Source organism: Acanthochromis polyacanthus, chromosome 1 (genome assembly GCF_021347895.1).
Source record: "Acanthochromis polyacanthus isolate Apoly-LR-REF ecotype Palm Island chromosome 1, KAUST_Apoly_ChrSc, whole genome shotgun sequence".
Classification (NCBI taxonomy): domain Eukaryota; kingdom Metazoa; phylum Chordata; class Actinopteri; family Pomacentridae; genus Acanthochromis; species Acanthochromis polyacanthus.
The window spans coordinates 12,879,262-12,895,475 of NC_067113.1; the positions used below are offsets into that span (position 1 = coordinate 12,879,262).

General features: G+C 39.7%; 1 protein-coding gene across 1 annotated transcript in view; it reads left to right on the top strand.

Moving 5' to 3' along the window:
- kiaa1109 (KIAA1109 ortholog) overlaps positions 1-16,214 on the top strand; it is a 103,104-nt gene that overhangs the window by 63,192 nt on the left and 23,698 nt on the right. The window contains 17 exon segments of the mRNA XM_051941604.1: positions 659-865; positions 2,752-2,987; positions 3,225-3,469; positions 4,733-4,838; positions 5,428-5,525; positions 5,707-5,895; positions 6,053-6,221; positions 6,762-6,973; positions 7,676-7,759; positions 8,740-8,938; positions 9,598-9,657; positions 9,825-10,051; positions 12,726-12,856; positions 12,962-13,085; positions 13,230-13,342; positions 13,804-13,894; positions 14,200-14,259. Of these exon segments, the coding sequence (XP_051797564.1) occupies positions 659-865; positions 2,752-2,987; positions 3,225-3,469; positions 4,733-4,838; positions 5,428-5,525; positions 5,707-5,895; positions 6,053-6,221; positions 6,762-6,973; positions 7,676-7,759; positions 8,740-8,938; positions 9,598-9,657; positions 9,825-10,051; positions 12,726-12,856; positions 12,962-13,085; positions 13,230-13,342; positions 13,804-13,894; positions 14,200-14,259 (2,551 nt within the window).

The following is a 16,214-nucleotide window of genomic DNA, read 5'->3' on the forward strand; positions in this document are numbered from 1 at the left end:
CATTAAATTTGTTTGAGTGAAGCCACTACCACTGTTTAAAGATCTATTGGTTTCTTGTTGATTTTTTTAAAAAGCAGAAAATTTGCCAGTTTCTTTATTACCTGCTTACTGTTTTCTTTTTTTCTGTGATTATCCATTTTGTCTTCAAAATATCTGAAAATATTCAAAAATATGACAAATATCTATAATCTTAAAATTTACTGCGTCTAAAGGTGGCAGGTCAGTTAAGTGTTACATATAGTTGAGAGAAGCAGAAGGTCTCCACTTGTGTACAGTTTTCATGTTCTTTCCTAATGTCATCGGTCAAAAAAAAATACTGAAATGTCTGTTTGATATTTCAGCATTTTATGTCAGTTGAATAGTATATTCATAAACCATCTGTTGTTTGCTATTGCAGCTAGAAACAGAATCTTTTTTCTGTATAAGTGACTATGCATTTGTTGGCCATAGTGTTCAGGTCATTATTATTCATTTATAGTATGTCACTGTCATTGCTCGTTCTATCCATTCTGATCCAAAACTGAATGCTGTCTGAATCTGCATGGTGCTTCACTGTTTGATGTCCTCTCAGTGATTCCACTTTCGTTCATACCTCCACACCATGTCAACAAATCAGACTTCCATCCTTTTGCTTACTACATTTCCCCCTCTGTTTCAGAACGGTGGTCAAATGTAACATCGCCAAATCTCAGGCGTTGTACAGCGCCCAACGGGGACTGAAAACCAACAATGCTGCCGTCTTTAAAGTGGGGGCCATCATGATCAACATCCCCCAGCACCCGGCTACTCTGCACAGCATGATGGTCCGCAGCTCCCACCAGCTCTCCAAGCAGATCTCTGACCTCATCCGCCAGCCCTCCAACATGTGTGTCTGCCTCATTTATCTCTTTTATTTTTTTAAAACAAAATCTAACTTCTGACTTTTCAAAGTCGCTGATTCTAAAATGTTTACCACTGACAACTGTACTTAAAATCTTACATCTACACAAGTGACAGGTTACTACGGCACATCCGCACTAGTGCCTACTTTCAAAGTGCATGTTGGTCTGTTTCCATGGTAATATTCTGAATTATGTTAATCAGTCCCTCCAGGATTTCGCGGGCGTTTTTCGTGATTGTCGCGGCCGAAAATGCCTGAATTCGCGGCAGCTTTTCTAAAAAATTGCGATAAAAGTTGCGATGTTTTAAGCTTATTTGTTGTGATGAAATTGCAGGAGACGGTGACAACTGCTAAAAAGCTGCATTTTTTTCCAGCTTGTAGAACATGTTTCAACACTGTAATTGACATTTATTCCGAAATTACTTATTTAACGTTCCAACCCATTTCCACAAAAGCTGGCACACCATGGTGGGAAATTAGCAGCAGCCAGATCCTGGTTTAACATGACGTGGTTGGTAGATTTGTGACACAAAATGATAATTTACTATTGAATGAATCATATTTGGACATATCTGTCAGTGGCTTAAAAAGTTAATTTCACTTCCTGACACACACGTGTTCAGACACACGCTCACGGCTTGTCACGTCAATTAACAAGAACAGCACTGAGAGAGCGCAGTCCTCCACCAAGACTGTTCATTACCTGACCTCACACTGAACACAGGTGTGTGTTCTGCATGTGTACATACCGAATCGCGTGATATGAATATGTAGCATGCGACGGGAATTGATGGGACTCAGAGACACCCCCACAATTTAATCAGTTGTTCTTTGTGTCATTTCTGATGCGTCCACAGTGGTAGATTTGTTGTAGGATCACAATCATTTGATCATCAGCAGACCGCTGTGGTAGCGTTCACCTGTTGCCATGGTTACCGTGCTGCTATCAGACGCTGTGTCGCTATGCATTCTTAACAAATCCGTGGATCCAAACTTTAAGCCGTACCACTGCCGAAGTCTAATCATTTGGTCCTTGTGTCATTTCTGACCAACCCTGAAAATTTCATTCAATCTGCGAATCCGTTTTTGAGTAACGTTGGTAACAGAGGAAGGATTCACACACGCTGATCATCACATAACTCCGCCGTGTTCTTTGGTGGAATAATTAATCTAATTTACCTTCATTCTTTCAGTGCTCTAACTGATCTGGATGCAACAGTTTCCATCATGATTTGTCTGGTCTGTTGTCTGCTCATTTCAGCCGTTCTAATATGTTTCATGTTTTTTTGTTTTTTTTTAAATGTTTATCAATCGATGATTTTTTCCTTTTTTTGTGTTCCACCACAATATTGCACTGGTGTAAAACAGTTTAGCTCCGCTTTGGTGAAGAACATCAGTGAATTAATTGTTTATCACGGTCTTCAGCAGTAATTTTTGTTGGTAAAAGAGAAACATTAGTATCGCACATGTCTGCATCTTCAAACCATAAACAAGGAAGTGAATTCGGTGACGTACGTGCATTACGTTTGCGCTGGGAGCTGCTATGATTGGTGGAACTCACGGGAGGAGGGCCAAAATTGCGGGAAAGTTGCGGTGATTGGACAAAATTGCAAGGCCGCGCAAAATTCTCGGAGATCGGTTGATTTCGCGCGATCGCAACATCGCAAATTCCTGGAGGGACTGGTTAATTTATTTATAGAGTTGTGTGCTTCGTATATTAAAGAACTTGTCTATAATTTGATACTCACTTGAATGTAAGCCACTATCTGCAATGCTCTGCATAATAAAACACACACACACGTGTGAGTAAATCAAAGCAGTACTTCCATATTTTCAATGAGTGAATTTCGTTTTGTTTTTCTTTAATACAGTCAGCCTCCTAATAGGGAGGACACCCCCACCCCACAACCCTCTGACAAAGCATCCAGCATCAATCAGACCCCTGTCGAAGCCAATGAGTTCCCCCAGCTTCCTGAAGGCCTAGAAAAGAAACCCATCGTTCTCAAGTTCAGTGCCATGATGGATGGCATCACCATCGGGGCTGCCCTGCTGCCCTCACTGAAAGCTGAGTACAAAATGGGCCGCGTGAAGAGCCATGGTATGACAGGTGAGTGAAAATAGATCTGACAGTGATTTTAAGAATCAAGGTAGGTTAGGGAAGAGTCTGTTTTTTCTAAAGCATTGCTTCTTGATCCTCTTCTGACATGTTATAAGTAAATCTAATAGCACTTTATTGAAAAATACTTTTACCTTGTCTCACTTCTACTAATATTTGTTTTAAGGTATTATCAGTCCTTTCAAAAAACGAGTTATAATTCTCTTTTTCTCATTTTCTTGTGTTTAGGAGCACAAACCAGTTTCACCTTTGACCTGCTGAACCACAAACTGTGCTTCCAGTCAAAAGTATCTCCAGTGGACATGTGTACCATTGCACCATCAGCCAGCCTCACCCTGCCTCCAGTCACAATGTCAGGAGAGTACATCATGGAGGAACACGAGAGCCACTCAGACCAGGGCTGGGCACCAGACGACTTTCCAGCAAAACAAGGAAACTACCTGCAAGGGAACTACCTGCGTTGTTTGGCTCAAGTAAGAACCTCAGAACAATGCGTAAACATTTTATTAGTCTCTCAGCTTGAAAAAATGGACCTCATTTGAGAGGTCTCAGCAATCAGCTGATCATATTACCACTACCAAAGAGCCGGGGGTGTCCAAATCCGTACTGGCTCAGGACTAGTGTTACCTGAGGACCCTTATGTATTTTCTAAGTCACCCCCTACCCCCACCAATATCTGTCCATGTTCATTCACATGGGACAAGTGAAGTCTGATTATAATAGGCAGGCAAAAATAGGCTGCCTATTATGAACGTCATCACATCATCCTTCAAGAATTTTATGTTCTGATGGATTTGAGCTCACTCTTTGTGTGAATGGGTCACTGTGTTGTGTAGCTCCTAAATTTACACCTTAAAATGCTTCAAATTTTTATTCATAACTTCCATTGCAAACTCCAGAATTCTTGAGCGTGAACGAGATGGAAGAAAGGTCCAGTGGAATAAAAGAACCTTGCAGAAAGTACAAAATCACCACTAATTGCAGAGATACCAGTTAGACAACAGAGATGCTAATGTTATCACAGGACCTCAGTGTTTGGCAAAATATCATAGCTGATTTGCGACGTAATTTTTACATTACAAAATTCTGAACTGGCAGATTCGTACTGCATTGAGAACACAGACAATCTCTGTAATTATTACAAATTGCAAGACATTCCCATTTAATACTAGTTGTGTGTATAAAGGGTTTAATATGACCTTCAGAAGGGAATCCTTTAGCTAAACTTGTGTAGTGTGAATAATGTTTGGTCTTTTTACAGCCAACAGAATTAGTTTTTATATTTTTAAGGTCGGGCTGCACAGTAGTCTAGTGGTTAGCACTTTCGTCTTGCAGCAAGAAGATCCCCGGTTCAAATCCCGGGGTGGGCCTGGGATCTTTCTGCATGGAGTTTGCATGTTCTCCCTGTGCATGCGTGGGTTTTCTCCGGGTACTCCGGCTTCCTCCCACAGTCCAAAAATATGCTGAGGTTAATTGATTTCTCAAAATTACCCATAGGTGTGAATGTGAGTGTGATTGTTTGTCTGTATATGTAGCCCTGAGACAGACTGGTGACCTGTCCAGGGTGTCCCCTGCCTTCGCCCGAGTCAGCTGGGATAGGCTCCAGCACCCCCCGCGACCCTAGTGAGGATAAAGTGGTGTATCGAGAATGGATGGATGGATTTTTAAGGTCGTGGTTTGTCATAATTATTTATAACTGACTGGACTTCATTTTCGCTTTCCTCTCTGCTGCACAGATTGGTTCATTTGAACATAACCTGACTACAGACCTGCTCAACCATCTGGTCTTTCTGCAAAAGGTTTTCATGAAGGAAGTTAATGAGGTCATTCAGAAGGTGTCAGGTACTGTAACTTCTACGTATCATTTTTTATACTGCTTTTTATGCTACCACAACATACTTAATACATTTCTGCATTCACAAATGGCTCAAGAGCTGCCTCCAAAATTCTACCCTTTTCTCTCCCTTTTCTTTCCACTCGGATCAATAAAGTTAATCTAATCTTAAACATCTGTCTGTTCCCCACAGTATTCCATAGCCCGCAGCTGATGATTTAGTCACTGAAAAATCGTTTTTCGTTCCACACAAAACAATGCCCAAGGCACTGCCACAAATCCAGTCATGTTAGTTCCACAATAGTATTGATGGTAATTTGTTTAACTTACTCGACTTGATCGATACATTTGCTCAGCAGAGATATGACTGGGTTTCTTATGCTATTTTAAAGTAAAGAATAATAGTGTAACCTTCAGTTTAGTATATGACAAGCATTCTCATCAAGAAGGAATGTTTAAATATGGTTGGAATGGACACCTCAGCAGATATTAGGACTTTCACATCTGTCTGCAGTCCATTTCACCCCATTCTATCACATTCTACTGTCTGTGTGAACTGAACTGTGTTGTTGACTTTTAGACTTTCTATTGATGCAGGCGGAGAACAGCCCATCCCATTGTGGAATGAGCATGACACCTCAACAGATGCAGACAAGCCAAAAATTCTGCTTTATTCACTCAGCCTCCTGTTCAAGGTATCTCATGTTCAGTTTGTTTCAAAAATGCAAAGTCATTCACACTGGGAGAAGCAACCAGGTCCAGATTTTGTGTTGTTTTAAGTAACACGCAAAGTTTTACTCTCTGAAGTTTTTCGTCTTATTTTGAGTGTCAGTTAAGCCCCAAGGAGGTTTCTGAGTGACATCTTCATGTTTGCAGGGAATCCAAATGACAGCTACCACTCCTTCTATGCGAGCTGTGCGCTTTGAAACAGGTCTGATTGAGCTGGAGCTGTCCAACAGGATCCAGTGCAAGGCTCAGCCCGGTGGCAGCAGCAGTTACCTTAAACTCTTTGGCAAATGTCAGGTTGATCTCCACCTGGCCCTTGGACAGATAGTCAAACACCAGGTACAGAGTAGCCTCTCACTATGTTATAGCTTTCCTTGGAAAGGGAATCTTAGACCAGATATAGACACAGAATCAACATCTTTCCAAATGTTGTTGTTGGTGTGTTTAATCAAGCGAGATCATCATCTGACCCCCTTTCTTCCTTTCATTTTTTTAGGTGTATGAGGAAGCTGGCTCAGATTTCCACCAGGTGGCGTACTTCAGAACTCGGATCGGTTTGCGAAATGCTCTGCAGGAGGAAATCAGCAGCTCCTCAGACAAAGAGGCTGTTCTCATCACTCTCAACAGGCCAATCGTTTTCGCCCAGCCAGTGGCATTTGACAGAGGTTCTGTTTCTCTACATGACATCTCATATCAAATGTTAAACTCTGGCCATGTCTTGTTGGTACCTCTGTATATTAATATGTTTTTAAGCCTGTTCTGTCACCCAAAGCTCACTTTTTGAATCATATTCTGAAACAGTTATCAAACCTTAAAATGCAAAAATGAACAATCATTCCATATCTGACACAAAACCATGTTCTGTTCAGTTATTTTTATTGTGTGGGAGCAACATTTCCATTTTCTGTTAATCTTTCTTGTTGACACTGAAGAAACAGAGCAGAGTTTTTCTGTTTTGACACTATATAATTGCTGTTTTGCATTTTACTTGTTTAACACTGGTTGTTAGAAGAGGGTGAGTCTCATTGAATGGAATCTGATATGCACACCACAAAAAAGAGTTGAATGAATTGATGAATTTTTGCATCGAACCCATTGTGACTTTTTCAGTTCCTTGACATTTCAAAACCTTCAAAAAACTTGTTCAGCTGACATTCAGGATCTAATTTTTTATTCTTTCTTTCCACCTCTGTACCCCCTTGCAGCTGTGCTCTTCTGGCTGAATTACAAGGCGGCATATGACAACTGGAATGAGCAGCGCTTGGCCCTCAACAAGGACATCCACGTGGCCACAAAAGAGGTGGTAGACAAGCTGCCAGGCATACAACAGACCTCTGCTCAAGCATTTAGCACCCTCTTCCTGCAACTGACTGTTAATGACCTGGGTATTTGCCTGCCAATTACCAACACATCCCAGGTAGTCATCTATGGTTTGTTTTAAACTTCTGTGGTTATTCCTGTAGCCGCAAATCCTATTTTTACATGTTTAGTTCTTGGTTTAAATGTCCAAATTCATATATTTTGCTTGTTTGATATATAATAGCAAATTTAATCCAATTAAGAAAATTTAGTGCAAAGAAAGTACAAATTCATTCTTTTTCAACAATAATGAAAACAATTTGGTTGTAGTCATTTATTCACTGAAGTGAAACAAACACTTTCAGCAAAAATTCTAACTAAAAAAATTACAACTTTAATCACTTTTGGGGATGCATTTCCCTGATTAATAGCCTTGAGAACCATTTAATGATGATCCTAAAAGAACTGCTCTTGTCAATGCAGATATCAGTGTTTCCCCTACCACCGCTGTAAACCTGTGTACCTTTCCAGCTTCATTCTCCCTCTTAGGCACCTCAACAGTGACAACATTCATGTACATCTGTGTCGTCAAATGTTGAATGGAAATTATGTTCTTTTAGCATATCATTCTTTTGAAGTATGCATATTATTGCAGCATAAAAAGATCAGAAAGAAAAAAAAAATGACCACCCCTGCACAGGAATGGAACATTTCCAGGGGAAACACTTGATATTAAGTCCACATCAGTTGTCCTGTTGTACTTGCACTGTGTCCATAGATAGAAGATATACCAGCAGTTATGTCACACTTTTTTCCATAGAGAGGACAAGCACCAGCTACGGAGGGCTACAACTCTGAAGCTGGCGCCAGCACATCAGTAGGCCGGCATAAAAATGCTCGAAAAGTAACCTATAATTTATTACATCTCTTGTGATGGCTTGTTGTGGGACAATGGCTTACTTACTGTGATTCTCTTCCATCAAATCTGTCACAAGTACAATGCATCACGAGTGCTTCAGTTGTTTTAAAATGGCAGGTCATGTCACTTTGCAATCAATCAGTTTTCTCCACAAAACTGGCAAAAAATCTAATGAAGTTTGAGGTTGTCTGAGGTGTGTAGTTACTACAAAGAGGTTATGCCAGTTGGCCTCCAGTATGATGCTTCATTGTTGCTGATATGGAATTTTTTTTTGGAGTACGATGAAATAGTATACATTTTAACACACAACACAAGGTCATGAACGACAGGGCTGTGGTGCACATGCTGGGCTCTTTCTATACCTTTAAGGGAGAACTTGTGGACATTTGGAAATTACTGGGATACATGCAGTGATTGTTCAAAAATTGTGGTCTGATTTTCATCCAAGTAATAAAAATAACTAATTGAATAGTCTGGAGGCAAGCATTTTTAATGCCCCTCCAGTTATTACTGAGATGATGATAATACTGCTATTTTTGGACCAGTGCAGCACTTAATCCAAAAATTCATGTAATAGCCGCAGGTTTTTCCAATTCTGCAATTATACATCATCTAACAAATTGAAAAGCTTGGTAACATTTCACTCGGGTGTGCGTTTATATAAGCAGCACTTACTAATAGTTTGTCATTTGCTGACTTTGCAGTTTTGCAGAACTACAATTGCTTGATGAGGAGTAGTCTGTCAATGTTTCATTATTTAAATCGCATGCAAATAACTGCATCGATCATCAATTTATTCAATTGATAAAGCAGCTAAACTGTACAGGAGAATGAAGTGTTACCAGCTAACTCTGCCTTTCCCAAACACATGGATGTGGGTTCTTCTGCTCCTGCCACCCTTCACCCTCTTACCAACCCTTTTAGCCTTGGGTCTTAGGTAACTGCTCTCCTTGCCGTTCCACCAGGCCAATCACAGCATAGATTTTGACACTGGCTCAGCTCTGGTCCTGACCATTGAGAGCACGCTGATCACCGCCTGCTCCTCTGAGTCCTTGGTAAGCAAAGGACACTTCAAGAACTTTTGCATCCGCTTCGCTGAGGGCTTCGAGACTTCCTGGGACGACTGGAAACCCGAAGTCAGGGGAGACCTCGTCATGAATGCTTGTGAGTGGTCCAGTACCTGCGTGTATGTGACTTTAGATATGCTGAAGGTTCATTTTACTTGCCTTTAATTGCTATTAATAAATCCCAAAAGCATTATTTGAGTGGATAACAAATGGAAAATATTCAAAACATATGCATAAATTTACAACTTTTTTACATTTAAAGATCCCTTCCAGTAAAATTCCATTTTGTTGACCATGTTAGCATTCAAAAATATGTGGCTTAATAACTCCAGCATTACAACTTAGCGTTAAGTCATTTTATAATTCGGAGTCGGAGATGAGCTGCTGCACTTGGGCAGTGGAGAGATGGGTGGAGAAGAGGGCTTCAAAAATTGACGATTCCTAAAGAAGACGAAGGTGTAGATTTCTGTCTAAGCCTGTTTATGTCATCAAGGGCTTTTTCATAGGAGAAAACTTGCAAATATGTTACTTTGATACATAGAGATGAATTTTTAGAAGCTTATTCAATAACCGTACAGGGACTTTAAAATTGTCTTTTAAGCACAAATCTACTACTATGTTCTACATGAGCCTGCTATGATACAACAGATGTCTTAACTGCTGCCGACATGAAAAAGAGAGATGTCATTTTCTCTGCATGTAGCTCTTCTGAAATATTGACTTTCTGTTGCTGGTGTGTACGTATTCATTATGCAGGTGTAGTCCCTGATGGTACATATGAAGTATGTTCCAGGACTACAGGGCAACCCTCTGCAGGCAAGTTCTTCTAACTATGCTCTAGTCCATAAAATATGGATCATACCCTTGAGCTGCACAATAAGCATGAGACAACTGTCTGAAAATTGTATTATTTATTGCATTTATTTCATTCACATCCTTGATTTCTTTTTTTCTCCCTCTCTGCTACCTCTTCCTTTGAACAGAAAGCAGCAGTGCTGGTACCTGGACTCTCAATGTGCTTTGGAAAATGTGTGGGATAGACGTTCACATGGATCCCAATATTGGCAAGCGCCTCAATGCTCTGGGCAACACACTGACGTCACTGACGGGCGAGGAGGATGTCGATGACATTGCTGACCTGAACTCTGTCAACATGGGAGACCTTTCAGATGAGGATGAAGCTGACACCATGTCACCCACCATCCACATGGTTAGGCATTCATCAGTTTATTTGTATCCTAGAGTTTAGTCTTGACTTGGAAGAGTGCTGTTTGTTTGTTTCATAATTTAAACAAACCTCTCAGATTAGTTGCGATGATACAGTGTAATGTGATTAGAAACATGCACCTGTCAGTGGTTAGATAAGGTGTTCTGCTTTGTCAGGTCTGTTATGACGATCTCAGAATCGATCTGTAATAATTTTTCTTAGATTTGAAGATAATTGAAGAAAAGCTCTTGACATAGGTGGTGATCTTGAAGTGTTGAGTTTACTACTAGTGATTATATAACAAGCTAAAGGAATAGTTCAGCAAATTTGGAAATATTGTCTTTTCTGCAGCAGTTAAGATGAGAAGATCAATACCACTCTTATCTTTCAATTGTAAATAAGGCTGCAGCCGGTTAGCTTAGCTTAGCACAAAGACTGGAAACAAGGAAACTGATGGGAATCTACCTATAAAGGGGTTTAGGCTATGTGGGGGCTTATGAACAGTAGATCTTTTGTTACTTTTTTAACAAAGGGATGGTCCAATGGAAGCATCTCATTGCTCTCACATCACCAACCAGCACAAACACATACACACACACAGACACACCACCTGAAGGACATTGTTACAATAGGCCTTAAGCATAACTATGGCATTTTCATTCTACAATTGCATTTTATCCTCTTATTGTCTTTCTGTCTTTTATGACTGTGTATTAAAGTAGTCACAAAATACACCTTTAGATTTTATGCATCTGATGGTAATCATTTAGACGGTGTTTTTTCTTGTTCCTCACAAGAAAAAAAAATCTGAAGTACACACAGTGAAAATCTGTGTTTTTCTGTGATCCTCTGGCTTTTCTGTGACTATACATTGCCACTTATCACTTTGACCATGAAAGTGACACCATTCGATATTGTATATAGACTACATGAAACCATGCTGATAGAAAAGCAGACAGAGATAAAAAAGCACATTTTCTATCCCTTGCTTCACCCCCATGGACAGCACCACAGATCTATCAACGCACAGCACAGTTCAGAACCAAAGTCAGAGTCTAACATTTTAACTTGCACAAAACTCAGTCATATGGGATTAATAAGTCAGGCAGATTAGACAAACATGTTCTGCTAAACAATCCCTCTGTCTCTGCACACTCTGTGCTTCTAGGATGAACAGAAGGGATCGAAGAGGGATGCAGTTTTACCGTTTTGCTATACAAAGAGCTGTCATCTCCCTACTACACTCCCCCTGAAATTGCCTGCTAGTTATTGCTCTTCACTGTTGCTTCGTAACCTCACGAGGCTGAGGTCGTGGCTCCTTGCTAAAACAGTACATCATATAACCCTCCAGTGAAACTGCAAATTGTTGTCTTTATTCTTAAGATTTGGCCCAGGTCAAACAAAGAAGATGTTTTAATTTGTGAGCTTTAGAGATTTAGGTCTGAGATTTGGAACAGTCTTTGTGCGAAACTAACCAGCTATTGCTGCTTGTAGATTCATATTTAATAGACATGAGTGTGGTATCTGGCTTGTCATTTATTAGCAGTAGGAAAGGAAATAACTGAAGAGTTGATTTGCAAAAACAGAGAACTCTGTTTTGATAAATTGTCAGAAAACTTTATATTTTATGGTTTACTTGAGATAATATCAATCAAACTGAAGATTTGACTCTGTAGAAAAATACATGACAAAATATAGAATAAATAAATTATTAGTGTTATTATTATCTAAAGTAAACAATAAAAAATGAGTTGTCTGAAAATGTATAAAACGGAGTTATCTGTTTTTGCAAATGAACTCTTCATTTCAGAAAATTTCAAACTATTCCTTTGCTGTTTCATCTGTACATTTGAATGAATCCGATCTACCTCATGCTAAACAAAGCTTCAGGTAAAGGTAAAGTCTGACCCAAGTCGTCCTTCTTCCACCTCTCCATCCATGTGACCCTGCCGTTGTTTACAGAGTCCAGAGAGCCCGTTCAGCCCTCGGCTGACCTTTAAGAAGCGTCTGGTAAACCACATCCTGGGCCTCAGCCTCAGGCCCCAGAGCATTTCTGTCCCTGCTGACTACTTAAACTGTGCATCACCGAGCCTCCCAGCGCGCAGTGCTCGGTCCCAAAGACCCGTCTCCTGGTCCTGTGTATGTAGCCATCCACGGTGTTAACTCTTCTCTGGGCTGACAAAATCACTTGCAAGGCCATATCTCAGTCGCTTGAATTTAACAGATGAAGGGTGTGGATTCCTGAATGCTCAGCAGTGCTATTTTATGCTTTAACTAAATAGCATGATGATGCAGAATAGAGCTGCTTAGCATTTGCTTTCACTGCCCTCCTCATTAATCTTCAGTGATGGGTGAAATTAAATAAATTAGTGTTACACTATCCCCTGTGGCAATAGCGCTTTAATTTTTTCTCTTTCAATTTGAGTGGATCGGTGATGGTGGTGGTGGTGGTGTCTCCTTTTTTCATCACATTGTGCCTGGTGTGTGGATTGATCTACAAATAGACTGTTCTTATTCAGTCAATCACTATAACCTAATTTAATCAAACAAATTTTTGGTATAATGAGTCGTTTTTGCAGCAGCTGCTTGGTGGATTTTTTTCCCTCTGATCAGAAAGTTTGCCACATTTTTATCTGATACAGGTGTTTGCATGTGTGTCATTACTTTGGTTCAACAGGAGACAATTGACCTCAGGAGGCAGATGGTGATTGGGAATCAGGGGATTGACGCTCGTAGTAGGAAGTTCACCAAGAGGGTGGTGGACATCCGAGAGCTGAATGAGCAGGCCAGAGTCATTGACGACCTCAAGTAGGATTCCTGCGTGTTCATGCTTTTTATTCTGATTCTGTTTTATCTGAAATACTGTAGTTAAAGGAAACCAATAACTGTCTGCATCCTCTATCTTGATCCCAGAAAATTGGGGGCCAGTGAGGGCACGATTAACCAGGAAATCCAACGCTACCAGCAGTTGGAGTCTGTGGCCGTCAACGACATCAGGAGAGATGTCCGAAAGAAACTGCGCCGCTCCAGCATGAGAGTGAATCCTTATGTCTTTAATTCCTCGAGTTGAAGTGCATTTGCCACAAAAGTTTGACCACTTAAAATAATACGAAGTTATGCCAGAATGTGGATCTCATTTGGAATTTTATGAACCTGTTTTTAACCGTTTGTTCTTCCCCAGGCGGCCTCTCTAAAGGATAAGTGGGGTCTTGGCTACAAACCAAGCTACAACCGTTCCAAAAGCATCTCAGCTGCAGCAGGCAGGCCACCTTTAAAAAGGATGGACAGACAAAGGTAGCAACCCAGGGCAGCAGGAACCACTTTCCTTGATATCATATTATCATACAAATGACACCATTAAAGTGCTTCATCTAGCATTTACTGTAAACAAACCTGACCAGATAACCTCTGTCTCACACCGCTGCTGCTGGTGTTATGTTTGTGAAACACATTTCCCATTAATAGCCTCAGAAAGAGGATGTGATAGGTGACTCACAAATGCAGTGTCGAAGTGCATTTGTTTATAGTACTTATGTAGATATCTCAGAATTTCTGTAGTAATGATATTGAAACGAGAGTCTGGATAGTATAGAACAGCTAAAAATGCTGCTTTAACAAATGAGATGAATAGTAAATTTTGATTCCAAGCATTTTTTTCTGAAGCAAAAAATATAGTAGTGTAAATTGCACCAGTGTCAGTTGCTTGTTTTAAGTATGTTTCCGTGTTTGTTGACATCATTTTACTGTGTTGTTAGTTCCAGAATCGGAGATATGGATGATTTACCAGATGTCCGTGTGGATGCATCTTCTCCTGGACCGCGGGTCACCTTCAACATCCAGGACACGGTAAACTTACTTGTACCAACTTCTTTTGTGTGTCACTGAAAAGGGATAGCTTAACACATGTAGTGTAACTTTTTAGTCTTTCAATTGACTTGTTGTACTAAAATCAATATTTGAGACAGTGATCATTTTGTGCCATTTTATGTTGACAGTTCGATCATTACATCAGCCCATTCTCCATTTCTATGTATGTTTGTTAGTGTAATTGATTTCCATTCTAGATGTTTTATGTTACGACAAAGACGAGGGATGTTTTTTTTTCTATTTTGAATTAGCTTTTTTTTAATAACTCTTTTGTTCAATTAAAGATTAATAATCAGGCTTTGGACTCTGCACATGCACCTGTCAGTCCTGGAGAGGTATTCAAGGTATATAGTTCCAAAGATTAAATTTAACAATTAAAATACCTAACCAAATCCAGCAAAATACTACTTGTTTTCTCTTCTCCTCTGTGATTACCTTGGCAGTTCTGATTGGATTTTAAATATGCAAAATCACAACAGGATGATGACATAGAACTTGTGTGTGTAGAAGCACAACAGTGTTTTATTACATTGAACAACAGTCTGTTCATTTGCATAATCCTGCTCTTTGTGTTCCAAGTTACACTGTGATTTATTCCTGGTGCAGACAGATCACCTGGATTTATACTTTCATTAGTCTTTATTACTTCTCTCTTGATAAAATGCCTGTGGTATTCCATCATCCACAGATTTTGGGAAATACCGTTTTGTTTCTGTTTTGATTTACATTACCTCAAAAGAAGCATGTTTTCACAAAGTAATGTGCTTCCATAATAAAAACAGACTTGATATCTGAAATATTTTAATGAATTATGCTGCTACACACTCTCATCCTGTCTTGAAACTACATATAAAATCCATCAGCTTTTCTTCAATCCTAATATATCAACTGATTTCTAACAGCTTTGCATGGTTGACCTGTGAACCAATCTGTCAGCTATTGTTTGTCACAGTGGCTCCTTTTTACCCCTAACAGTGCCAAAAAACTTAAATAATTTATCTGTCATGTTAAGTACTATAAATCCTCTAATTTAGTTTCAAAGGAATTATGTCTAAGTATCTAACATCACAAATACAATATATTTGATAGGATTAACATAAACAGAATAAGAGTTTCCTATAACCTCAGCTATATGCCTCATTGGCGTTTTGCTTGATTCCAACCCTAAGCAGCATTACTTTCTCCCCAAAACGCACTTTAATGGTCATATTTCAGAGAACAGTTAAGCAGAGCTGAGTTTTAAGGAATTGTCATATTTGTTTAAAATAAGCACAATGTTTTATGAAGATGCATATTTTTATAAATGACTATTTTTAAGCATGTCTAAACTGCAAACAGCTGGACATGGAGGGAAATGTGCTGTTTTGCTTTCTTTTCAAAAGTTAGATGAGAGGATCGATATCCCTGCCATACCCATCTGTTCCCTATGAGGTTTAAGCCAAGAGCTGATTAGCTTAGCTTAGCATAAAGACTGGACCTGACAGCACGTCACAGCATTACCAACTGACTACTTACATCTCTTTTTGTTTCATCCATACATAAACCAAAGTGTAAAAAAATTACAGGGTGAGATCTTTGTGGAGATCATTTGCTCTGCTGTTTCTTGGGAACTATGTCTTCTTGTCCTCACTATGCACTTGCCAGGCCAGGACACTGCAGGGGACTCAGAATGTTTCTAAACAAATGTTGACCAAAAACCTACTTGTGAACAGACTTTACACAAAATAGTTGTTGGAACTGGATTTATTTGCCTTGTGCCCTGACTGAATATTAAGAAATCTATACACAACTCTTTGGGTGTAAATGATGTCACCGTGCCTTCAATCATCACAAGACTGATTGTATTGATTAATGCCATGTTGCAGTAAAAATAATGGATAAGGCCAAATGTTGTTGTTGGTTTGGCCGTCTGACTGGTCTCGACTCTGTACCAGTCTTAGATGCGGTTGTCAAACATTTTTAACATGTACACTTGAGCTGTTGTTCAGCAGCAGCCAGCCTCTGTCTGTACCTGTCTTGGGGATCTGTTGCTACTTTTGACAAGGCTTTCTCTTCAGCTTTTGTTAAACACAGACATATTTATAGACTTTCTTGGGAGTTTTCTGTGTTCACCCTTTTGACGGTGTGTTTCACCTTTTGTTCCTATAGAGGTGTCACTTCATCCTCATGTTCCTCCTTGTCTGACACGGTCATTCCTCCTCACAGAAAGTGCATGACCTTTCAGCTTCTTGATGAACAGTTGAAGGCTGGTAGTGTTCTGTCAGTGGACACACACAAAAATCTAATTTTAAACTCAGCT